Raw genomic sequence first — 25,379 nt, 5'->3', positions numbered from 1 at the left:
CAGCTGGTAGAGAAGGGGATCCTGTCTCTAAATCGGCTATCTCAAGGTGGATTGTCAAATGCATCACACTGGTATACTCTTGCTAAGAGAGAACTGCCCTTCAAGCCTAGAGCACATTCTACTCGAGGCGCTGGGGCTTCCATAGCATTCATTGCAAATGTTCCCATTGAGTCCATTTGCAAAGCGGCTACCCGGGGTTCTGTACACACCTTTACAAAACACTATTGCCTAGACACTCATTCTAGATCTGATTCTCAGGTGGGACAAGCAGTATTAAGACATCTTTTCACTACTGTTCCTTCTCACAACCCACCTCCTACTCTGGGTACTGCTCACTAGTCTATGCACAGCATGTGATTCTAAGCAGATTAACAAGCATCAGAAGATATGCATTACTCAACGTAATAGCATTTCTGATTATTGTATCTGCTTAGATTCACATGCGCCCTCCCTACCTCCCTGCTCGGGGTTGAAGGAACATAGACGTCTTACTACTTTCTCTCTTTATGTACTCACTCACAAAAGCGTGGGGCTCCCTCATGGCAGAGAAAATACAATCGGAGGGACCTCGGCGCGTGAGGTATTTTGGGTACACTACACGTCACGATAGGGATAGTGTTACAGACAAGCCTATGCCGATGTTCCCTTTCGGTCCCCAAAAGACAAGATGCAATACTCTGTGGTTACCACCGGATGTCGGACCATATGCACAGCATGGGAATCTAAGCAAAACAGGTGACCCACCCCCACCTGGGCAGGACAAAGACTGATCTGTGGGGAAATGTCTTCTCTGTGAAAAGATCATTGAGCTAAAGACTTGGTTGAGACTCTCCCAGGGGCCATCCACCCAAGAACAAGTCAATGGGCTGTGTCACACCAACCCCATACACTTGCTTCAACCTTGTTGGGCATCATCAGTGACGTGAATCTAAGCAGATGCAAACATCAGAAATGCTATTACATTGAGTAATGTATGTATGTATGTATTATTTGGATAATTGTGTTGTGAAACTCTGTGTCACAACATTACTGCTCACATTGACCCCTCTTGAGATGAGCCTGGCTGCTCAGCCACACTACCAGCCTGTGTAGTTCAGACTTGTATCAAAGGTTGGGTTCCTATTGCCAGGAGGTCAAGGTTATTGTAGTGCATCCAAAGGGTACTGCATACAATCTTGCCTAACAAATACAATAGCCTCCTGTCAGTCCTCTGCAACCTCCTCCACATCATGCAGCACCCCCGACCCTCAGTTTATGGGTGACTTTGAATGATGTAAAGCATTGCCGGGCGCTAAATGGCTCCAGTTTAAAAAAAATAAATAAAGAATTCTATAAAAGGGAAGTACACCAGTTTCATGTAAAAAAAGAAGAAAAAAATCTCTGGACACAATGACGCATTCTGATATGTCCGAGGAACCTTTTTGAGACTTTTTTTGTATGCAAACAGGGGACTCCTGTCTATAAAACCTTCATTAAGACTCCTTATTTCCCTCTCTGTGCAAGTAAATGTACATATTGCTTCAGTGGGAATTTTTAGTGTTTACATTATTTGCTAAAATGACAGAATTGTCTTTTTTTTTGTTGGTTTGCCTTAAAATGGCATTTAAAATGCATTATATAAGCCATATTTTCATTATAAAAACGTAATCCCAGCCCCAGGGTCCTCATCTTGTCTGATCCCTCATAAGTGCTTTCTTTGCTAACCCTCGTACAGAGGGCCTGATGCCGCTCAATGAGTGTGTGCTTTAACGGGCAAATGTAGAAAAACATTACACAGGCTGCCATGCTAGTTTGTATGCAGCTTACCCATGTTTCCTTCTCTCTCTCTCGCTCTCTCTCTCTGTCTCTCAGGCACGCAGAAGTGGTCCACACCAAAGGTGGCGGGCGTGATTCCTGGCGCAAGGGACGGACATTCAGCCTGCGTCCTGGGGAAGAACATGTACATCTTTGGAGGCTATGAACAGCTAGTAGGTGCCAGCAGGTCTTCTCTAGTAGCATTCTGGGCTGAGCGGTGTTGGGGTTGTGACGGCAGTGGCAGCCCCCTGCATTTGTATTTTAGAAAACTTCATTGGTCTTTGTTCAGTCTTCAATATCCCCTATTAATTCAGCGAAAGGAATCCGAAGACCTATAGATGTGCCATAGAGAGGGAAGGAGGCAGTTGATGGAGGACTATGTTCTAACTTGGGAGAAAGTGACCTCTTGACCTAGCACACTAGCAATGGGATCTCTGAATTGCAGTGTTGATTAAAGTGGGTAAAGCTTGCTTCCAGAGCGAGAATGTGGGCCCATCATGGCAAAAAGGTGTATGAAACATTTAGCTTGTGGGACTTTTGTTGGGAAAAGTAAATGTGTACCTTTTTTTTCTAAAACTCGACCATTTATTAAACCTAGTAAATACTTTAACAGCTTTTTTCAAAACAGTAGTGCGATTTTTGCATTTGCAACAAAAAACGCAAAGTTGTCAATTTGCAAGCGTTTGTGAAGTGTCGCCTCACGGTGCACTATTTGCTGTTTTGTCATCTGCACACATTTTAACTAGCCTGCAGGACACACATACATGCTCGGGTGGCAGAGATTGACATGAAAGTGGGGAACCCCTCTCTAGGAGCTGTTGCACTGTGGAGGCACAGGAAGGGCACCAACAGTGGAATTCTGCACTTCTTGTTGTTAAGCATCCGTGGTACAATATGTTGAGATCTGTGTCTCGAGCCCCACTATAACCTTCCTGGGTGTCTGGTTTATATTGTTTGTTAAAGTGATAAGTTCAATGGCCATTTAGGAGTGTTGAAAGTCGCCATTGTTTGAGATGAGCTAAAAAAATAAACCTTTTGAAAAGTTGGTCTTGTTAGATAAAAGGTCACGTCATGGATTCCTTTTTTAACAAAGAAGCCAGGCTTTAAAAGGGTTTTGGGAAGTTGTAGATTGACCAACTAACTTTCATAATGTACCTTTTCCGTTCGAGACATTGAAGAGAACCAGGGTATTTGTCCACTGAGGCACAGTTTCCCTGTGCGGGATCGTGTGTCCCATGGGCTGGGAATTTGATGTTTTCCCCTACGCCTAATCTAGACGGTACACTTGTTAAAGGAAGTATCTATTTGAAGCACACACTTTGTCTTGTTTCTTGACCGAGAATTTCTTTTAAAATACTGTCCATGTTTGATGTGGTAAAATTGAAGCTACAAGTTGAAAGCGTATACGAGTCTCCGATATGAAAGCAGTGTGGTGTCTGGTGGGCCGGCAGTATCGAAGGCCTAACCACAGGGTCATCTGAGAAACTGAATCTCTTACTCTGTTCTCCTCAGGTATTGTGAGGACTCATTACCAAGATCAGGTCTGCTTCTGGGAGACGGACCTCAACTCTGATAGACTCCAGTCAGCCAGTAGTGGCTCCACCTTAGAAGCTGCTTTCATAGCCCAGGGATGTGATCCGGGGCAAAGGGCGTTTCTTGGTCAATCTATGTGGTCTGGTTGAGGCAGTGCGGCATCCTGGACCTGCACTCTAGTAGGAGTTGTAAAGGGTGCATTCTGGAAACTGGAGCATGTATAAAACTGCTGCTCTTGGTTTAGATAGGATTGAGGGAGGGGGCTCTTTATGGAAGGTGATGGAGATGTGGAGGTTGTCTACAATAAACTGCAATGTTTAAAGTGTACCCAAAAAGAAGTGGGTCTATGCTCTTCCCCCAAACCCCCCGTGTGCCCTCTATCCAACATTACCGACCCTCTACCCAGCATCCTACCTTTGCCCCTCTCCACCCCAATGCTGTTTTGCAACTGTATTAGGAAGACTGAAAAAGGAGAGTGAAAGAAAATGCATCTTCCGATCAGCATTAGGGGCAGTCCTTGTTCCCCAAAGCATGAAGCTTTATGCACCCACCCCCTTTCTAATCACCCAGCATGCACAGCTCTTAAGGGACATGTGAAGACTACAGCCGCCTCAGCTGTGCCTGCTACATTTGTTAATCATGCCGACACACGTGTAGAAGAAAAGCTGGAGCACAGCTCTTCTAAGTCCCCCAGTAGCGGGATCCGCTGATGACTGCAGGTGCAGAAATAAAGCGAAACGATCTCTGCATGATGGCTCTGTGAACTCTGGCGCCAGTGCATTGCCTGCGGAATACAGGCTCACGTCCTCAGAGGGTGCCTTTCACCCTCTCCAGGAACCGCTTGCTGATGGAAAAAAGACCAAACAAAAAAAGAATGAAACTCCCTCAGCTTAACAAAGATCCAACATCCTGACATTATTGCCTACAATATACTGCACACATACAGGCTGAACACCAACATCTTTTATTTGATAGGAGCCTAACGCATCAATAGTGCTTGATAGTACCTTAGTTTAAAATAATCAAACATTAACCTGGAAAAAAACTGCATACACCATACCAATTTCCGAAAAAAATGAATGGTAGTATTTCCGGAAAGTTGTGGCACATTGCGGTTAGTTGTCGCCCACTTCAGCCACTGGATAATGCAAGGAGATGTGCGCATTGCGACTGCGAGATGAGGTTTGCTGGTTGTGGCTGGGTTTAGTAACAAAAGGAAAAGGTTCCTTTCTCCAGCATGGGGTCTGGCATGGATTCACACGCTCATGAATATTCCCAGTCAGGCTGCGAATCCTCGGTAAAAGAAAAAAGTGTTTCACTTTCACTTTAAAACTGTATTTGGCAGGGATTGTGTCCTCCAACGTATTCCTCATCTATGACATGTAATGTCCACAGCTGTGCTGCTTTGGAATTTTTTTCGGCAGAGGGCGCCCAGCGTCTATGGCATCGGGTCGATGTCCCAGCCTCAGTTCCGTTTTTTTTCCACAAACGTGTTTGCTTCATAAAACTCGGCGTGCCACCTTTTTACTGTTAAGTTACTGTATTATGTCTTCTGCCCCGTGGTCTGGCTTCAAGAAATGTCGGTACTACGGCTCTAAAATGTCAATTGCGGATCTTCATAGAATTTATCTGTGGTGCCTGGGCAAAGACCTTGCTACGGATGACCGCTCGAAGTGCCAGTCGTTAACTGCCAAGGCCTTGCGGAAACATAAGGGGAAATTAAATTAGAAACGGTGTCCAAGCCCCGTAAGTCCAAGTCAGCTGGTCATTCGACAGACGAGTCGAGAGGGGACTTTCCTTGTCGGAAGAAGTCCAAGCACTCCAGGTCCTGCAGTGGTTTGCGCCACTCCTCTTCATCGCGGTGGTCCAGGAAGCAACGTCACTGTTTACCTTCCTCGTCCTCTTCGGGCGACGCCTTCTCGAAAAAGGTGACCTGCCTCACCAAATCCTCGATGCGGAGGAGTGGGATGCTTTCCGGTTGCAGATGTTGCCGCTATTTCCGTCCCAATGCACAGTACCATCCGCGTCTTCTGACAAAGCTGGCAGTGAAGGGACTCGGCCGGAAACTCGTGCGCCTTCAACACGCCGTCCACCCGGGCACGAACATCAGGAGCCTACAAGGCATTTGGTGCTCACCAGAGATGTGCCCGGTCCCGGTCGCGATCTTCATCTCTGGTGAAACCGTCGAAACCTGTGAAATCCACGAAGCCCTTGAAGGTGTTGACGCCATTGGCGCCATGCCTGTCAGGTGCACCTGTCGGGTCTTTGCCCCCGATCAGGCCCTTGAAGCAGTCGGTGCCATTGTCGATGCCGTCGGATCCATCAACGCCCTTTATGCCATCTGGGCCGAATTTACCGGTGGAGGTCCCTGTGATTGTGTACCCTCCGAGGAAAGCTACTCCTAAGTCTGTGAAGACTGCGATTGAGAAGAGGTACTCCTCTCCCAAGGAAGGACTTCTTTAAGTCTCTCCAGGACATTTATGAGGACCAAGAAAGGTCCAAGGAGGATGTTGGTCCTTTTGGTCTTCTTTATGGTACTCCTGGTGTTCCGGAGTGTCTCATCTCTGAAGAGAGTCGGATGGAGGATCCTTGCATGATGCCAGTGGCCTTGACACTTCCCCCTGAGATGGTGTTTGGTAGGCTGGATCCGGGGGATCATGATGACTCCTTATCAGAGATTGATGTTGAGAGTTGTGGAGTACCTGGGCTGGTCCAGGCCTCCGGTGAAATTTGATCAAGGCAATCCTACTGATAATTTGGATCAGGGTCCGTCCACTGACCCGGTATTGCCATTTCATGTGGCGTTACAAAAGAGGGTGGCTGCTACTTGGAACACCCCAGCCAGTATTCCGGCGGTGAACAAGTCGTTAACAAAGAAATACTGCCCATCCAGTAGCGACCCTGGCTACCTGTCCACACACCCCACGCCAATGAGTTTGGTGGTTCAGGCGGCTATGGCCACTTCGAAGCAGGCAGCGTACCATACCATCCCCCCTGATAGGGACGATAAGCGCATGGATGGATGGGCACGCAAGGTATTTTCTGCTGGGAGTATGGCGTTGAAATCTGACATCTACCCCTGTGCCTTAGCAAAATTTTCGCACACACTGTGGAATTGCATCTCTTTAGCGGCTGAACATATTCCTGAAGGGGAAGAAAGGAATGGCTTTCTAGCTATTGTGACGGATGGCAAGGATGCCATGTGTGAATCCCTTCAGCCTGGGTTGTACACTGTGTATAGTGTCAGCAGGTCCATGGCTACGAGCACTGTAATGCGCAGGTTTGCGTGGTTGCAGAAGTCCGGATTTGCACCAGATGTACAGGCTCGTCTTCTCAACATGCCCTTTTGACCGATCTCATCTGTTGGCAGCAAGGCTATCGAGAGCCTTGAGAGGTTGCAGACCTCCAAAGCAGCTGCCAAATCTTTAAGGGCAGCTGTTCGACAACCTCTGCCTTTTCGTCCTAGGGGACAGAAATGGAGGGGTGGTTCCTTTTTGCTACTACTGGTCATTTGGACGGGCGAGAGGGATTGCCATTCAGAGGGGCCAACGTAAGTTTCCTCATGGTGGACGAGGTAGAGGTGCCAAGGCCGCTCAAGCAGCAGCTTCATTACCATCCGGCACTGCCGCAACTGCTACACAACCGCTCTGCGGCCTTGTCTCATTGTTCACCAGTAGGGGGCAGGCTGTATTAACAATAGCAACGCTACTGTCTTCCTTTCTACGGCGACCTCACGACAATCCACCGGGGAAGCACTCTGAGGGTTCCGGATCCACTCCTTTTGCAGGAGATTTTGACCGTGCTAGAAAAAGGCGCTATAGAACCAGTGCCTTTGGCGGAGAGGAACAAAGGTTGGTATTCCCCATATGTTTTTGATTCCCAAGAAGGACTGAGGACTGAGACCCATCTTAGACTTAAGATACTTGAACAAGTTCCTCAGGAAGGACAAGTTCAAGATGGTCACTCTTTCTCAGATACTTCAGGCCTTCCAACTTCAGGATTGGTTTGTGTCATTGGACCTGCAGGATGCTTATTTTCATGTGCCGATTCATCTCAAGCACAGAAAATACCTGAGGATCGCAGTTGGCGGCTCGCACTTTCAGTTTTGGGTCCTGCCATTTGGGTTGACCTCCGCCCGAGGGTCTTCACCAACCTCATGGGGGTGGTGGCAGCGTATCTCAGGAGAGTCGTTGGTCTCCATCGGAGTCCAAACTACACATCAATCTTTTGGAGCTAAGAGCAATCAGGCTAGCACTGAAGGCGTTCCTGACGTCTGTACGGGGAAGGAATGTCCTGATAATGACGGACAACACAGTGGCATGCATTACCTCAACAATAGTGGTGGTGTAGGGTCACTCCCTCTGCGCAGGCAATGCAGCTCTGGTTCTGGGCAATTCTAGAAGGAATCTCCCTAGCAGCGGTTCATCTGGCCGGAGAGGAGAACATGGCAGCGGACGCTCTGAGCAGGCAGAGCGCAGTTTCCCACAAGTGGGAACTAGCTCAGGAAGTCCTTCAAGAGATCTTCGCCCTTTGGGGAACCTCGCAGGTGGACCTGTTGGCGACCGGTGCCAACCAGAAGTGTGAAAGGTACTGCTCGAGGGGAATTTTCCTCTGAGAGGAGCTCTAGGAGAGGCGTTTGTCGTGGATTGGTTATTCCTACTTCTGTATAAGGTTACTCTGATCCCCGGCATTCCTCAAGTACTCAAGAGGTTGCGACGGTTCGGGACCTGCATGATCCTCATTGTTCCGGATTGGGCCAGGAGAGCGTGGTACCAAGACCTTCTAGACATGGCCATCTGTCCTCCAATACATCTTCCCCCAAAGAGAGGATCTTCTCTTGCGAGAGGAAGTTGGGGTTCTCCATCCAGAGGTCAAGAATCTCAACCTTCACGCATGGTTTCTGAACGGTTGAGATATAAGGATTGGGACCTCCCGGATGACGTGATGGAGGTGTTTCTTTCGGCCTAGCGGCCAGCAACAACGTCCCTGTACCATTGCTGTTGGCGTAAGTTTTGTGACTGGTGCAGAGGAACAAATGTTGATCTTTTTTAGTGCTCAATTCCGGAGGTTCTCTCCTTCTTACTGTCTTTGGCCCACAGGGGTCTTCAGGTGGGAACCATTAAAGGTTACCTGGCAGCGCTTTACATGTTTAACGCTTGTCTGAGGAATGCTCCTATTTTAAGATTTCATTGATCACTCCGTTTTTGAAAGCGCTGTAGCATTCTCAAATAGCGAGGATGATCCACGAATGTGTTCCCACCGTTGCCTTTTCAGGTGCCTGTTTGGGACCTTAATTTGGTCTTAAAGTTTCTGATGGGTGCTCTGTTTGAACCTATGCACTCTTTTACATTGAGATTGACATTTAAGACTGTTTTTTTGGTTGCAGTTACCTCTGCTCAAAGAGTGAGCGAGTTGAAGGCACTTTCTTCTATGCCACTCTTGCCTTTGTTCCACAACGACAGGGTTGTATTGAGAGTACGCCCATCCTTCCTACCTAAGGTAGTGTCAGAATTTCATTTGAGTCAGAAGGTGGTGCTCCCCGCCTTCTATCCTCCTGCGCATCCTAGTAAGGATGAGGAGAGACTCCATAGGTTGGATCCTAGGAGGGCATTGAGCTTTTAACTTTCTAGAATGTCCACGGTCAGAGTGGATGACCAGCTCTTTGTGGGGTATACTGGACACTGTTTGGGCCAGGCTGTTTCTAAGCAGACCTTGTCTAGGTGGATCATCCTTGCTATTTGAGAATGCTACAGGTTGGCTGGCAAGGACCCATTGAGGGCTTGCAAGCTCATTCTACCAGGGGCATGGCTACATCGACAGCCCTGCAGAGGGGTGTACTGGTAAAGAACATCTGTGATGCTGCAATGTGGTTCCAGACACACGTTTGTTAAGCATTATTCCCTGGATACTGCCCATGCTCAGGATGTTGGCTTTGGTACGACAGTGCTTTACTCTGCCATTTAATTGGGTATGTCTAAATTCTTCTCCCTCCTCCACTCATGGATACTGCTTTTGGAGTCTGTCATAGATGAGGAATGCGTTGGAGGACACAATCCATTAGAAGAACAAGTTACTCACCAACTGGTAACGTTATTTCGATTGGATGTTACTCCAACGTATTTCTCATCGCCCTCCCAGCCTAACCCTCAATTTCCCATGCCATTACAGCTTTCATTCCAACAAGGCTAAGTGCAGCCGATGCTTTATTATAGGCACGTGTGCCACACGTTCTGAGGGGGGGAAGAACATGAACTGAGGCTACGGGCACTGTGCGTGCTAATTATAACATCCGATGACGTCACCCTCGACGGAGGCCTTCGAGGGACATCGACCCAACGACATCGACGCAGGGCGCTCTCTTTCCTGAAAAAAATTCCGAAGCAGCACAGCTGTGAACATTACATGTTGTAGATGAGGAATACGTCGTCGGACCATCCCATCGAAAGAACGTTACCAGGTAAGAGAGTAACTTGTTCTTCTCCTCTAAACCAATCATTGCCCCCCCCGGGTCATACTACCCTATCCAATGACAATCCTCTACCTAAGTACCGCCTCTGGCAGCCATCTTCAGATTTTTGCCCCACGTTTCAGTGTTGGGAGTCCTCAGGGTGGCTCTCTGAGCTATTTGTATGTTTTTCTTGTGTTTTTTGATGGAAAAAGTTTGTTTCGAAGAGCCTGTGTGCTCTTTTCTTCATCTGCCGACAGCGGGGACCCATTGTCTGAAGTTCTTTACCCCTCAAGGACGAAGAGCCATCAAAGATTCTAGAAGGCCATCTCAGGCCGACTTTGCGCCCTCTGACCCTAACTGAGGAGAGGGAGGGAAGGTTCCTCTTCAGGCTCTGCACCAAATGCAGGCTCCGGAATGTGTTTGTGGAGGACAAGTACCTATAATGCCTCTACTGCCTTTCTCCTGTACCATAAGGAAGTAGAGTGTGAGATATGCCTCGCTTTCCCTAAGAAAATGACAAAGGATAAGCGTAGTAGGCTAGCGGCATGGCTTAACATGAACAAGGCCTCTGACCCGTGATGCGTCCGGGGTCATGCCTCCTCGACCGGCCGGTCCGAGGAGCGGTTTTCTAAGTCCTTTCAGGGCGCCTCATCCATGGGGGCACAAGATAAGGCCAAGATCCACAAGTCTGAGTCCACCGGGTTCACTGCTGAAGCGGGTCCCAAGCTAGATGGGGCGCGATCAGCATCACCTTTCGCCCCCCATTACCAGCCTACCATCAAGCTCCTCCTCAGAGGAAGTCCTCTACCCTGGCTAAGCTACAGGAGAAATCTGAGAAGCAGCGGACAGAGGAGAAGGCTGCGTAGGCTCAACTGGCACAGGCAAAGACGTTGTCCGTTACTGTCGACAGCTGCTACAAGCATGGCAGCTACGGGCGCTGATCATACGAAGGTAGATTCAACGGCTCAGTGTCCCTGCTCCCAAGGCACGACACAGCCGCAGGTACTTTGGAAAAGTCTGCAGCCATGTTGGAAGGGATGATACCCGGCCCCGGCCTAGTTCAAGATCCTTGGGGGGGGGGGGGGGGATGAGACAAGGAGGCCCTGAAACAGCCCTCCCAGGTCGTCACCCAAACTATGGTGGTCTCGTCCATGGACGATTAACATCAGGAGTCTTGGCATACGATCCACGAGGACGTTGACGAGGAGGGCGACGGCGGCGCAGGGCCTAGTTTTCCTGTTCTGCCTTCTCAGCCGAGGTGCATTTCCTTGGATATTCTATCAACTCTACACACCTTGGTGTCAGAGATCCAGATGAGAATGCCTCTGGCGGCGGTACCTGTGGTCCCCCACGTACCCGATCAGCCTCCACCGAAGATGAGGAGGCGTCATTTGATGCCCTCATATCAATTTCCTTCACCATGTCAAACCCCAGCTCCCCCAGCAGACCCAGACACGCCTACGGGAATGGATACGGCCATGACAACTGATTTGTATTTATTGTGTTTTTATATAGCGCCTTTGTCCAAAGCGCTTTACATAGGGCAGTCAACAATATAATGAATCAGAATGCAAATCCGCATTCATAAACGGTAACATTCAAACTGTGTTCATAAATAGTAACAATCCATTAGCATTCCTGGGAGTAAACGGTCAATTAGTATTTATAAACATTAACAATCAATTTGTGGTCGTAAGAGTAAATTAATCAGAGTTCAATGCAGATTAAATCCCTTAGAGGACTGTAGCAGGTGCGGTTTTAGAGAGGAACGGAACAGAGGAGAGGAAGTAATGGAGAGAAGAGACAGGGGAAACATGCTCCAGTGAAGAGAGGCTAGGAGCTGGAACGAGCGAAAACGGGATTGGGCACAAGGGGGACGTGGGACATTGAGTCTAAAAAGATTAGTAGAGCAGAGGGAGCGAGATGGAGATTAAAAAGAAAGGAGAGATGCAAGGTTGTCAGGAATAAGGGCATAGAGCCATTTGAACCCAGACAGAGAAAGTTATATTTAAGTTGAGAATAGAAGGGCAACCAGCCAAGAGAGGCCAGAGAAGGAGAAATTGTCATGGTAAGAGAGAAGACAGAGTGAGCGAATTGAAGAATGATGAATAGATTTAAGAGGAGCAAGACATGAGTGGGGAAGACCAAGAACAGAACAATATAATAGTCGGGAGAAGACTAGTTTTGTAGCGTGAAGAGTGAGAAAAGGGCGCACTTTGCGCATGTTGTAGAGATGAAATCCACAGGCATGGGTTGTAAGGGAGATGTGGTGGTCGAAGGAGGGATTAGAGTCAAAGTAAATGCCAAGATTGCGGGCGGAGGGAGAGATTGAGAGACGTGAGGGAGGAAAGGAGATGGAAGAGGGAGGAGATTGCGAGATGAGTGTTTGCGGGAAAGAATAGGACCTCCGTTTTTAAGTGAGAGGTCACCTAGGACTTGATGGCGGTGAGGCCGGATGAGAGCGTCTGATGAATGTCCGAGGAGAAGGACGAGAAGGATAGAAAGAGGTGGGTGGTGTCAGCATAGAAGTGGTGTGACACTCCAAAGGATGAGATAATGGAGGCAAGAAAGGAAGTATATAAGGAAAGTCGAAATGGACCAAGGACTGTTCCTTGAACGCCATGGGCCAGGGGAACGTGTGAAGTGTTGCCGCCCCAAGTGACAGCAAAGGTACGGTTGGCTAGGTAAAATGAAAACCATGATAGAACAGATCCGTGCAGACCAAGGGAGTAGAGTCCAGGAGCAAAGACTGATCTACAGTGTCAAAGGCAGCGGACAGAACAAGTAAAATAAGAATAGATGAGTGTTTGGAGTATCGAGCAGTGAGAAGAGCATGAAGTACGTAGGTAAGGCCTTTTTCAGTTAAATAGTGGGGGCGGAAACCAGACTGGGTCGGAGGAAGGAGAGATAGGCTAGGCACGAATGCCACTGTCGCAGCGGAGGGTGAATCTCCAGATTTGGGTGCCCCACATAGGGTTTCCCCACCAGATGAGGTGGGTTTGTTCCACTCCATGATTGCCAGGGCCTCTTAGCTATTCCAGCTGGTGCCTGAGGAAACCAAGAAGGAGGGCTTCTTGTATCAAAGGCGCAAGGCTAAAAGTAAAATTATCCTGGCAGTGCCTTTACTCGATGATATTTGGGAGGCGGGCCTGACCCTCATGAAGAACCCTTGCACAGCTCCAGCCATGCGGGATAGGCTGGGGAAGAAATATATGGTGCTGGACTCCGCACCCAAGTGCCTGAGGTCGCAACCATCGATGTACTCTGGTGTCGGCAGCCGCGAGGAAACGGTCGTCTAACCCGTCCTCGGCTCCTCCGGACAGCAATGGGGAAAAGGATGGACGCAATGGTGAAGGTAATTTACACTCGGCGTCCATAATCAAGGCAGCCAACGCACTGGCGGTCCTGGCCAGGTACGACACGGAATTGCGGTACAATTCCACCCCGACGATTAGAAGATGGAAGCTCTCGCTCTCTTCCAGGAAGGGGAAGTGGTGTCGGGTCACGGTAGAAGTGGCATTGAACATCTGACACAGGGTTCTGGCAGATGAGGGGAATGGTGTCTGCCTTTGTCGACAGGGATGGATGTTGGCCACTAATTTCCGTCAGGAGGTCCAAGCAAAGGTGCTGGACATGCCCTTCGGGGAACATCTGTTTGGGAATGCCGTCTACGAGTCCCTACAGGCCATCAAGACGGATTTGGCATGTTCCCTCTGCACTCTCCAGCAACACTGCTCATCTTTTCACTCCTCCAGGGGAAAGTGGAGCAGGTCTTCAAAAGGGTTCTCCATGTCGTGCAGACAGCCTTCCCGATCCTCACCGCAAGAAGCTTACAGAGGCCATTCCAGGTTTACGGTAGGGGAGGACAGTGTCGCCTGCAGGGCAGGACGCCGTTGCCCAAGCAAGCCTGAACTGGCCAGGACGTCGGGCCCGCACTCGTGCAACCCGATGGCAGGCCGGCTGACTAGGTTCGTCAGCAAGTGGAGAAAGATCACCACCGACAGATGGGTGCTGGACACTCTCTCCCTAGGACACACCTTGACACGCCTTAGAGTTCCAACGCTGGTGTTGCAGATCCCTCTGGTTCCCTGTCAGGAGCAGCACATCCCTGAGGTTCTGGAAGAGGTAAGAGCCATGCTACGAAAAGGATCTATGGAGCTAGTTCCCCAACATCTCCGGTGCTCCGCAGTCTATTCCAGATACTTTGTAGTCAGAAAGAAGAATGGGGGGCTGGAGGCCCATCCTGGACCTACGAGGTCTGAACAAATACCTGAAGTCACAAAAGTTCAGGATGGTCCAGTTGCAGCACGTGCTCGACCAACTGGGAAACGACTTCTTGACATCGTTGGATGCCTATTTCCACGTCACCATCACAAGAAACATCAGAAATGTCTGTTTCGCGATGCAGGGCCAGCACTATTAGTTCAAGGCCCTACCTTCAGCTTGAAGTTGGCTCCAAGAATGTTCACGAAATGCCTGGCACCAGTGACGGCCAATCTACGTCTACAGGGCATCATATGATATGGCATTTATAATGCGCCTATACACAATTGTTTCAAAGCGCGACGAGGCAAGGGAGGGGTCACAGGGGGAAGACAAACAATGATCCTACTAGGCCAGATGTCTTTCAGATCGCGCAAGTGCATGGGAAGTGGGAGGGTGGGAAAGTGCAGTACATGGGATAAGGATAATAAACAATAAGTGAAGTACTGCCAGCTGGTGGCAAGTGCAAAGGTAAGTGCAGACATCCGGTGTCAAGTGCTGGTAGTGGAACTGTAGGGATACAGGAAATTGTCACTAAGTGCGAGGGTTACCAGGAAGTCAGTGCAGATGTGCGACTGGCCAGGGAGGGGACCTGGGCCCGAGATCAGAGGGTGGCTAGGTAACCAGTGCAGTTTCAGTTTCAACCAGGAAGTCAGCAGTGGAGAGGAGGAGAAAAAGCAGAAGCAAAGAGAAAGGTTTTGAGGTGCTTCCGGAACCGGAGATGGTTCTCCTCAAGTTTCAGGGAGGCTGTTCCAGAGGGAGGCCCCAGCCGAGGAAAGAGATCTACCACCAACTTGTTGCTTGGAGAAGCGACTGACCCTGAGGGGGTTTGAGGCGGGTGAGCGAAGAGCTTGAGAAGGAAGATATTTAGGAAGAGAAGAGAGAGTTGAAGGTATTGAGGCCCCAGGCCCCAGAAGGCCTTGTGGACAATGCAGAGGGTTTGGAACTTAATCCTCACAGCCACTGGGAGCCAGTGCAGAGATTTCAGTCCTGGAGAGATACGATCCCTGGGCTTGAGGCCAAAGACAAGTCTTGCAGTCCTGTTCTGGATGAGTTGCATAGGGCGGGGGAGTAGAAGCAGGCAGGTTTAGAAAGAGGCAGTAGTGTAGCCTAGAGAGAACCAGAGCTCTGGAGACATTGCCCTTCTGGGTGAAGAAGAGGAATGGAAGAATACCTCTGAGGAGGTGCAGCTGGTAGTGTGACTTCTTAGAGACATCAGAGATGTGAGGAGAGAAGGAGAGTGTGGAATCTAAGATGGCCCTGAGGTTTTTTTTAGCCTCACAGGTGGGAGCAGGAAGAGGGCCAAGAGAGGCCAGCCAGAGTGTGACAGGTGTGCCGATGAGAATCTCGGTCTTAGTGGCATTAAGGCAGAGATCATTGGCGGCACACCACTCCTGGATAGCAGCCACACATATACCCGTGCCTGGATGACTGGCTGATACAAACCTGCTTGCGGGAGCTGGCCAACGTGCACACAGACGACCGTCCGACTATTAACAGATCTGGAATTCTCCATCAACTATCCGAATTCCTGCTTAACGCCATCGTCGTCATAGAACGCACTGTTCCTTGATGCCAGACTCAATACTTTGTCTTGTCTGGCATCGCCCTCAGAGGAGTGTCTAGCAGCCATTCAAGGAAAGGGGCAATGGCTGTCTTCGATGAAGACAGCCATGGTGCGGGCCATCAAGTCATTACTGACCATGATGCTGTCCTGCATGTACCACCGCTGTCTCTGCAGGTTGCAGATGCGACCCCCACAGGAATTCCTGGATGCACGTTGGATACAGGTGTCCGGATGTTTCACAGACCAAATCCCTCTCAATGAAGAGGTCTGACGGGCGATAGAGTGGTGGGGCATTTGCTCCAACATCGCCCAAAGCACAGGGTTCCAAAACCCCCATACCAGGAGACGGTCACCACGGACGTCTCCCTGGAAGGTTGGGGAGCACACACCGGATGTCTGCCCACCAGAGGCCTGTGGCTGCCGGAGGAGAAGGATCTGCATATTAACATCCAGGAGCTACGGGCAGTGTTCTGGGCCCTAAAGTCGTTCCTTCAGTCTCTGAAAGGCAAGGTGGTGAGGTTCTTCACAACACCACCACCATGTTCTACATCAGGAAGCAGGGGGGGCACTTGATCCCTGGCGCTCTCCAAGGAAGCGGCCCTGGCCCGTCTGACTGGGGATGTTCCTAGTCCCGCTTCACCTGGCAGGGGTCAAGAATACCATTGCAGACTTCCCTCAGCAGGGAACTGCACTCCTGCCACAAGTGGGAGCTGCATCAGGATCTGGTGGACCACCTGTTCGTCAAATGGGGCAGACCCCAGATCGATCTGTTTGCGACGGAGGTGAACTCCAAATGCCAGAGGTTTGCCAGCAGATTCCACCAGCTGAAGAGCCTGGGGGACGGGTTCTCCTTCCCGTTGGAAGGGCTGTTTGTTTGCTTTTCCTCTATTCCCTCTTCTGCTTTGAGTCATCAATACACTCCGTGTCAATGCAAGATGATACTCATCGCCCCAGCGTGGCCGAGACAGATTTGGTATCCGGTCCTTCTAAGTCTGTCAGCATGGCCTACAGTCAAGCTGCTAGTGGTTTCCGGATCTTCTCACCAGAGAGGGAGGCACAATCCTTCATCACGACCCAGGATCACTGAACCTGAAGGCTTGGCTCCTGCAACCTTAGAGTTTGGAAGTTGTGTTGCCAGCGGACTTCAGGGAGGTCCTCACCAAGGCCAGAGTATTGTGGACCTTTAACTGCTACAGCCATAAATGGAAGCGTTTTGTTACGTGGTGCCGGTCACAGATTACCCCCCTGAGGGTCTCGGCTCCACAGATCCTTCCATACATGCTGGTGAAGACATATTTTGATAATTCAGCCCATTTAAAGAATAACATGCAGTATCAGCCCATGAAGGAGGTGGGAGAGAGAACTCCATTTGCTCCCAGTGGATGCAAGGATTAAATTCAAAACCCTCTGCATTGTCCACAAGGCTTTCTGGGGCCTCGGCCCAAAATACCTTCAGCTATCGCACCGCAAATACCTCCCCTCTCAAGCTCTTCGCTCCTCTACCTCTAACTCCCGACAGTCGTTTTTTGGAAGAAACGGGCTGGGAGTAGATCTGTCTTCGGCTGATGCCTCCCTCTGGAACAGCCTCCCTGCCACTCTAAGACTTGAGGAGAACCATCTCTGGTTCCCGAAGCACCTCAAGACCTTCCTCTTTGTTGCTGCCTTCGCTCCCCCTCTACCCTGCTGATCTGCTTGGCACCATGCAGTACCACCCTTCCCCTTTTTCTTCCTACACTTATCAGACCTACCCTGTCTGCTGCCTTAAACCCAGCACTTGCCAATTGCTGGCTTTACTACCACTGTTTGCCTTTATTATTTATTTATTCTTATTTATCTGTTTCTCCTTTGCTCTGCACTTTCCACTTCTCCCCCTTCCATGCACTTTTCCCCTCCTCCTCCTCTCCTATGCACTTGCACTTTCTAAATGTCACTGGGCCTAGTAAGATTGTTGTTTTGTTCTCCCCTGTTCCCCTCCCCTGCTTTGTCATACTCTGAAACACTTATGTACGAGCGCAATAGAAATAAAATATCAACTTCGAATGAAAGCTGCTACGTATGTTCCATCATCCCCTAAGCCATGAACGCAGCCAGAACATTCATTGTAAGAGAAATAGCAGCACATGATGCGTAGTGCCTCCGCCATCCATTTTCTCGTGCCACTGCAGGTGAGTTGAGGCTCTCCTGGGCCTTGATAACATCAAGGCTGAAGCCCTTTAAGACCACCCCGGCTCTGATTGCACCCTCAGCACTCTTCCCTCTCCTCGGTCCCACTTCACCGTTTCCCTCCCCACTCCTGCTAGCCCACCCCGCCTCCCACCCCGTATTGGTCAAAATGCCGCTCTAAACTCTCTTTCCAAGCGCAGCCCTCAGCCCATGCAGCCCCAGTGGCAAAGGGCCCAAAGGCAAAGGACGGACCCTAGACTGGCAGGTCCAAACTGTCTGTAGCGGTCAGCAGCATGGGTGGGGAGTAGAGCAATCACTCTAGAAGCCCTGTCACTCAACCTACCCTCCAGAAGATAGCAGACCAGGATATTAATACTAGCCAATTTAACAACTTGATAGAATTGTGACTATTAGCCACTGCCACATCTAGACAGGATTGTGAATATTAGCCACTGCCACATTTAGAAAGAATTGTGAATATTGGCCTGCATCACCTCTGTACAGGATTGTGAATATTGTCCACTGCTGCATTTGGAGAGAATTTGTCAGTGTTGGCCTGCGTTGCGTCTTGTCACACTGCTGGATTATCACACAACTCCTTCCTAGCCACGGATCCCAAATACAATTGACCACTCCCACCTTTGTTGGCACGGGCTCCTGATTTTAGTATATACAGGCACCTCGAGGCAGCCAATGGGGTGGGGGGCGGGGGGGGTCTAGAAGAGGATTAGGGAGAGGTGGTGGATAAGGTAGGGGGTGTTTAGGGTCACCGGAAAGAGGTTTGGGAATCTTGCAATTGGACAGGAATATGGGACATAGGGAAAGACATAACCTGTGCAACATACACTTGTTTCAATCTAAGCAACACCTCTATGAAATTGTTACGCTCACCTGGCTCCCACAGGGGCGTCGGTCGGACCCGGACAGCTGCGGTCTCCACCCACGTGATGCGTAGTGCAGCGATCACTGACTGGATCTGCCCTCCTAATCTTGTCTGCTTAACCCGTAGAAAAATATTCTCCTGCAAGTGGAGAGATGGATTTAGCCACTTGTGGATTCAAGTGATGGCACCCCCAGTCCTCCCCAACTAATTGCCTCCGAAATGCCCTCACAGCAATCTCACCTTATATTCTTGAAAGATGTGCTCTCCATCCTGCATGGATTTGCAGGGGCGCGTCGATTCCAGTTACTTCACTGGTTTGAAGGCTCGGCAGAGTTCCGGAGAGTATTGACTTTGAGGTTCCTGGTGAGGACCAGTAAGTATTAAGTTCATAGAGTTCAGTATGTCCGATGTTCACTCTTGTTCCCCCCCCCCCCCCCTCCTTCCTTTCTTGTCTTACAGCTGGCTCGTGAAAAGATGCTCTTGTGGCAGCTGGTGGCGCTCGGGTAAGAGTCTATATTACCCGGCGCTGGCCGGTAAATGTTGCACGAGGAAAACGTGCTGTTTTGTCTCTTTACAGATGCGGCACGTGAAAATATGGAGAGTCACAAAAGGATGCCTCCGGTGGTAAATTAGGTAAGTCTATGGTGCTAAGAATTATATTTGTTGGTTCCCTCGGCTCACCTTGTGGTTTTCTTTTGTCTCCTAGGTGCCAAAGTTCGGCGAAGAAATGATGGAGGCAGCGCCGACCCGAAGGATGCTGTGAAGACTGGCGAGTATGGCGCGGCGCTGCAGCTGCAGGCGCGGCGCGTGCAGAAATGATGTTATTTACAGGTCCGGAGACAAGATGGATCCAGAATCAGGTGTGGAATAGAAATAAGTTTGTTTTCTAACCTTGTCCCTTTCTTTCCTCTTTGTTTTAGGAGCTCCGGATTCGAGGCGGGCGTGGCAGAGGACTGGATGCAGGCTGCAGGCACGGTGAGTGTTACGCTGCTGGATGCAGAATAACGCGAAGCGTGTGTTGCTGGTCGTTTGTGGTTTAAATAGCGTCAAAAGTAGTCCCAGGTAAGAAGTCCCTAGAACCACACCCGAGTAAAAAATAATCCCTTTAGAAAAATAGTCCCTTTCAGGCTTCATGTTGGATTGGAGTCATTTGCAGCATGGTCTGCCTGAGGTAAGTAATGACACTGATTCCTACTATTAGCCTGGCGCCAATGGCCCAGATAGCCCCTAGCTGCTGAGGTTTTACTAAATGTCTAGATGCCTGCTCCTGGGGCTGATGGACTTGGTCCGGATGCCTGGGGGTAGGCATCATGACAGAAATTCCCAACCTAGTCAGTACCATTCTTGATTAGGATACAGCCTCCTACTCATGTATTCATATTCACCCCTTTCAATAAGCAACAAACAGGAGAACATAAAGCGTTATTGATGGCCATGCATAACTGCAGCGACGTACACATGAAAACGAGCACAAGCAACAAGTATGGATATTGCACTATGTGGTATTCTCATTGGAAGTTGCACACACACACCCCTCCTGCGTGTGCACCGAGCGTAGGTCAAATCGTAATATTGCCTTGAACAGAAATGGCTTGTTACAGACCTGAAACGTAATAAATAGCAAGCAGCCACAAAACAAACATAGCGTTACTCCTCTTCTCTTGAAATAAGGTTCCCCCCACATTCTATTGTTCTGAACGCGCTTAATTCTGTCTGCCGTGGTGTGCCCCACATGAGTTTGTGAGACCTTTGCTGAGGAACACTTGTGCAGTCCTTTGCGGCACGTTTCAACCCTTATTGCATGCAAGGGGAAACTATTCTATGTATTACACACTGTGCAAACCGCACCCAAGAAATGAAGAAATGCACCCTAGAATCACATTCATGTTCTTAGAAACACTTAATGGAGACCTGGGCGGTTTCGCCGGCCCCACCCAGTCAATACGTTTTCCTGCGTTTCACGGACACCCGTTGTGTTCTTGCTCCGTGCCCCTTATGAGGGACAGAGCGCTACCGGGACTTGTACAATCACCGCATGACCCGGGTCCTTAATTAGCCTCCCAACGATCGTCCGCACACCTGCTCCTCCCGGCCCGTGCCTGCCACGCCAACAATCTCCAACAGGTAGCACGGGCTGGGGCGGGTCTTAAGTAACATGACTGAGCTGACACACCTGCTCCCCTCCGGCCACACTGGAACAAAAGCTCATGGTGATTGTAGTTTTTACAACATTTTTACTCTCCTAAGCTGCTTAACAGCCTGCGCACCCTTTTTCCTTACATTACCCCCTCCTCTAAGGCACTTCCCAGGTCCTGGATTACCCGGATTCGACCGATGAAATAGTCTGACCAGATGGTTTGCATGCACTGCCTCAGCAGGTTCCCAAGAATTGTCCTCGGCACCACAACCCACCCAAGAAATGAGGTACCAAAGCCTTGTACCACGCCACTTGGAGTCTGTTAGGCAGAAACCTGTGCAGTTCCCTTAGGGACCACTGCAAAAGATTTAAGACTACAGGTGTTGTCAGTAAACCCACTTGGTAGCAGTCTGTACCACCCAGATTTACCTGGTAGCTGTGGCTGAGCAGTCAGACTTCCCTCAAGAAGAGTTAGGCAGTATGCAAAGTATACACAATAGGCACTCAGATACAACAATACAAGCAAACACTGACCAGAGCTTTGGTATCAAAGTATATAATTATTTAATTAAAAACACACTGTTGAAAACACTCCAGCACTCTTATTTTAAAATATTCTAAACACAGTTACTATTGTAATATATACACCCCTTTTCCTTATAAGATAAGTCACAGTAAAACACCACTTATTTTCATACAGAGGTGAGCGCTTAACTAGATGGCACTCCAATAAGTTTGTGAGAAAGGGAGGGAAAAAGACAGAATATGAAAAGGTACACCACTCTAAGGTTCAGGAACACTGTTAGCAAGGCAGAAGAGCAAAAGTCACTGGTGAGCCAAAGTCCAAAGGCTGGGCCCACTCTTAGAGAGAGCAGAGCACAAATGCGCCCAACATCACACAGTTACACTAGGCTTAGAAAGTCTTGCAGAGGGTTCAAAAAGAGTTTAGAGAGGCTTAGGAAAGTTTAGCCAGGGTGTCCCAGGCTAACCCAGGTCCGAAAGCCGGGGGCTAAATCTACCCCGTACAGTCGGTAGCAAGGGAAGCCAGGCGGGACACAGTACCTTAAGTGGGACGGATCCTCCAGCGGTGGCAGTTGTTCCTGGTAGTGGGTGCAAGTTGCGTCGTCCAGGGGAAGAGAAGATCTCGACTTGGAGGAAAGATGAAGGTCATTGCACTACCAGGGCAGAAACCAGCTGCAGAGTTTTCCGGTTAAAGGTGGTACCTTTGTTTCGCGGTCGTGGTAAAACGTGGTATCCCGGTCGCCGGGGTGCTTGGCACAGGCAAGGCGGCCACGAGGTACGTCGGGAAGGCGAAAAGACGGTGAAACTAGTTATCCCCACCAGTCAAAGGAAGAAGACTCTCCGGTGGGAGATCTCCTCTGTCGTTGGGGAAAAGTGGTGAGACGGTCCAGCAGGGCTCCACCGGTGGTGGTGTCGTGGCAGGTCGGCTCAGCTTCTCCCTCGGCGGATTCTTAGGTCCTGTGGCGACTTCTGAAGTTCCAGTCCCCAAAGCCCTGCTTTTATGCAGAAAAACCCCCATTCACTCAGCCTAGCTGTCACTCAAACATGCTAAGTGGTGAGCCGGCCGGCTCACCACTTGGGCCAATCAGGATGGAGTGCGACTTGAGTTGCCTAGGCAACTCAGTCCAGGGTGCCTAAATTCCCCTCCACCCCTCCTAAGTACCCCAGACAGAGTGGCACCATTTTGGAGGGCTTCTGTGGAGAAGCCCGCCAAAAAGTGGAACAAAGGGCTCGACTTGGGTTGGAGTCACAGAAGAGAACACAAACGCCATTTTAGAATCAAGTTTTGGCAAAAAATACCATCCGGAGAATTAATATTCATTAAATAAACCGGCGGTATGTTCGAGGCTACCGTAAATAATTAAATGATATGATATGATATGGTATTTGTAACGCGCCTATACACAAGTGTTTAATGGGAAAATAAAGATAGTAGCCTAAAACAATGGGAAATCCCATAGGAAAATATTTGCGGTTGAATATAAAAAGTAGGATCCACTGCCACCAGCCAAAACTCGATCAGGGGGGACGGAGACGTGCCCCCTCGACTAACAGACCCTGGGGCAATCGAATTGCCCCAGCCAGTACGTCCACAATATGATGGGTTGTACTGGTTCTGTTCAGAATTTAAGACTAGTAAAGTCAATGGTGACTTTACATGCCCTGGGAGACAGTAGTCAGTCCCAGGGTATGGAGTAACACACATCACAAAAACACATGAAGCCCTATGGAGTAAAGGACCCCATAGCCCATTAAACACTTCTAGATTCAAAGAAAAACACACTCAAATCATGTCCAAGAGTGAGGGTAAAAGAGTCTCACTCTTGGCAGGAGAAAAAAATAAACCCCAAAAATCCAGCAAAGCTGCTGGGGGACTCACTAGGTTAGGAAATTCAGCCTAAATAGAGAATTCTCCCTAACAGAGTCCAAAATGTGCTGCAGTTCAAATTCTCTTGGCCGTACTTTATCACCCCCGGAGCCTTCCTCGTCACCACACCAGAAGCTGTGGGTTTAACCAAAGAAATGTTAAATACTGGATGAATCCTCCTATGAGAAGGCAATCGTAATTGTACTGCAGTATCAGACACACAACGTACAATAGTATAAGGCCTGATAAAGCGGGGCAAACATTTACGAGACCCAAACATGTACTGAGTGGACAACCACACTATCTCCCACCACATACTTGGGACTGAATCGTCTTTCAATCTGCTTGTTTATTATAATTCACCTTGGGCGTCTCCAAATTTTGGCGTGCCTTCTCTATTGTATTTCAAGAAGCTCCCCCGTGCGTTCACTAACTGCCGGGACCTTATTAAACCTTGGAAGCTCTTGCAGTAACATTTGGCAATACAGACAGAAATGAGGAGACATTCCCAATGATTCGTGCTTTGTGTTATAACAAAACCCATGAGGATTTGCCTTTGGCCTAAAAACATGTTAGATATTGCTCCATGGTCTGATTTGCTCGTTCAGTTTCACCATCGGTTTGGGGATAGTAACTAGTGGATAATGCGCAGGAGATTCCAAGTAACTTACAGAAAGCATGCCAAAACCGAGCAGTGAATTGTGACCCCTGATCGGATGCTATTGTCCTTGGCAACCCATGCAATCTCACTATGTGCTGCAAGAATAAATCTGCCAATTTACTAGCGCTTGGAATTCCATCATGGGGTATAAAGAGAGCTTGTTTTGTTAGATAGTCTACTAACGCCAAGATTGTGTCACAGTCTCCTTCTCGGGGTAGCTTAGTGACAAAGTCCATAGAAACACATGTCCAAGGTTCCATAGGAGTGGCCAATGGCTTCAACAATCCAGCCTTCTTTAAATGATCAGCCTTGGATCGTACACAAGTCTCAAAACCTGCCACATAGTCCTGCACCTGGGAGGTCCACCCCTCCCACCAAAAGTATTGTTGCACCATATCTTGCATTTTTCTGATGCCCACATGCCCTCCCATGGGAGAATTATGGCACCACAGCAATGCCTTTTTCTCAATGATTCAATAGGAAGAAAAATCTTTCCCTCGTGATAAGGCAACCCTTCTCGTATGACTCTGGACTTCCCTTTCTTCACCCATTCAGTCCACTCTTCCCTTGGAAAGTTCTGACGTATCGCCCCAAGTACCACCTGCGTCACTGCCCCCACAATCTTTTCCACGGGAATGAAACTTTGTTCCACTTGACACTGCTCTCCCAGATTTTCCTGCCTGGACAAAGCATCTGCCTTGCCGTTGCTCCTCCCCGGCCTGTAGGTAACCACAAAATCAAATTCTTCAAAGAATTGGGCCCATCTCAACTGCCGAGAACTCAAGGTCCTGGCCGACCTTTAGTACTGTAAATTCTTGTGATTAGTCAAACTACTACTGGATGTTGGGCCCCCATTAGGTAATGACGCTATTCGAGAAAAGCCTCTGATTGCCAAAAGCTCTTTATCCATAATGGCATAATTGTGTTCACATGTTGTCAATTTAGGAGAATAGGCCACTGGATGTAGGATGCCTTCACTGTATGCCTGTGACAAAATTGCCCCTACAGCTAGATTAGAGGCATCAGTCTCCACCTTAAACTGTTTCTTCAGATTAGGGTGACATAGAATCTGGGCCTCCGTAGAAGCTTCCTTTAACCTCCCAAATGCTTCCTCCGCCTCCTGATCCCATCAAACTTGGTAGCCCTCGTTAACAATCCGGTAATGCGTGTAATAGCAGAGAAATTGTTGATAAACCTTCGTTAAAAATTGGCAAAGCCCAGAAATGATTGAATGTCCTTCACACACTGTGGAGACGGCCACTTGGCAACTGCCTGTACCTTCTTGTCATCCATAACTACCCCATATGGTGTCAAAATGAAGCCCGAAAATTCTACTCTGGTGGCATGAAATTCACATTTCTCGAGTTTAGCAAACAAATGACACTCCTGTAACCTGGCTAGAACTGCCTTGACATGCTGTACATGCTGTTCCACGGACTCAGAAAAAATCCAAATATCATCTATGTAAACAATTGCAATCAAATCCAAATATTCCTGCATCACCTCTTGCATAAAATGTTGAAAAGCAGCTGGAGCATTGC

General features: G+C 49.0%; 1 protein-coding gene across 7 annotated transcripts in view; it reads left to right on the top strand.

Moving 5' to 3' along the window:
• Nucleotides 1–25,379, top strand: part of KLHDC3 (kelch domain containing 3) — a 697,617-nt gene that overhangs the window by 192,199 nt on the left and 480,039 nt on the right. For all 7 annotated transcript variants that reach the window (XM_069608908.1, XM_069608907.1, XM_069608906.1 and 4 more), the window contains exon 5: nt 1,852–1,967. In XM_069608908.1, coding sequence (XP_069465009.1) covers nt 1,852–1,967 — 116 coding nt within the window. The remainder of the gene's footprint in view (nt 1–1,851; nt 1,968–25,379) is intronic.

Source organism: Ambystoma mexicanum, chromosome 4q (genome assembly GCF_040938575.1).
Source record: "Ambystoma mexicanum isolate Mex_15411 chromosome 4q, UKY_AmexF1_1, whole genome shotgun sequence".
In the NCBI taxonomy this organism is placed as follows: Eukaryota; Metazoa; Chordata; class Amphibia; order Caudata; family Ambystomatidae; genus Ambystoma; species Ambystoma mexicanum.
This window is presented reverse-complemented; position numbering and strand designations above follow the sequence as displayed.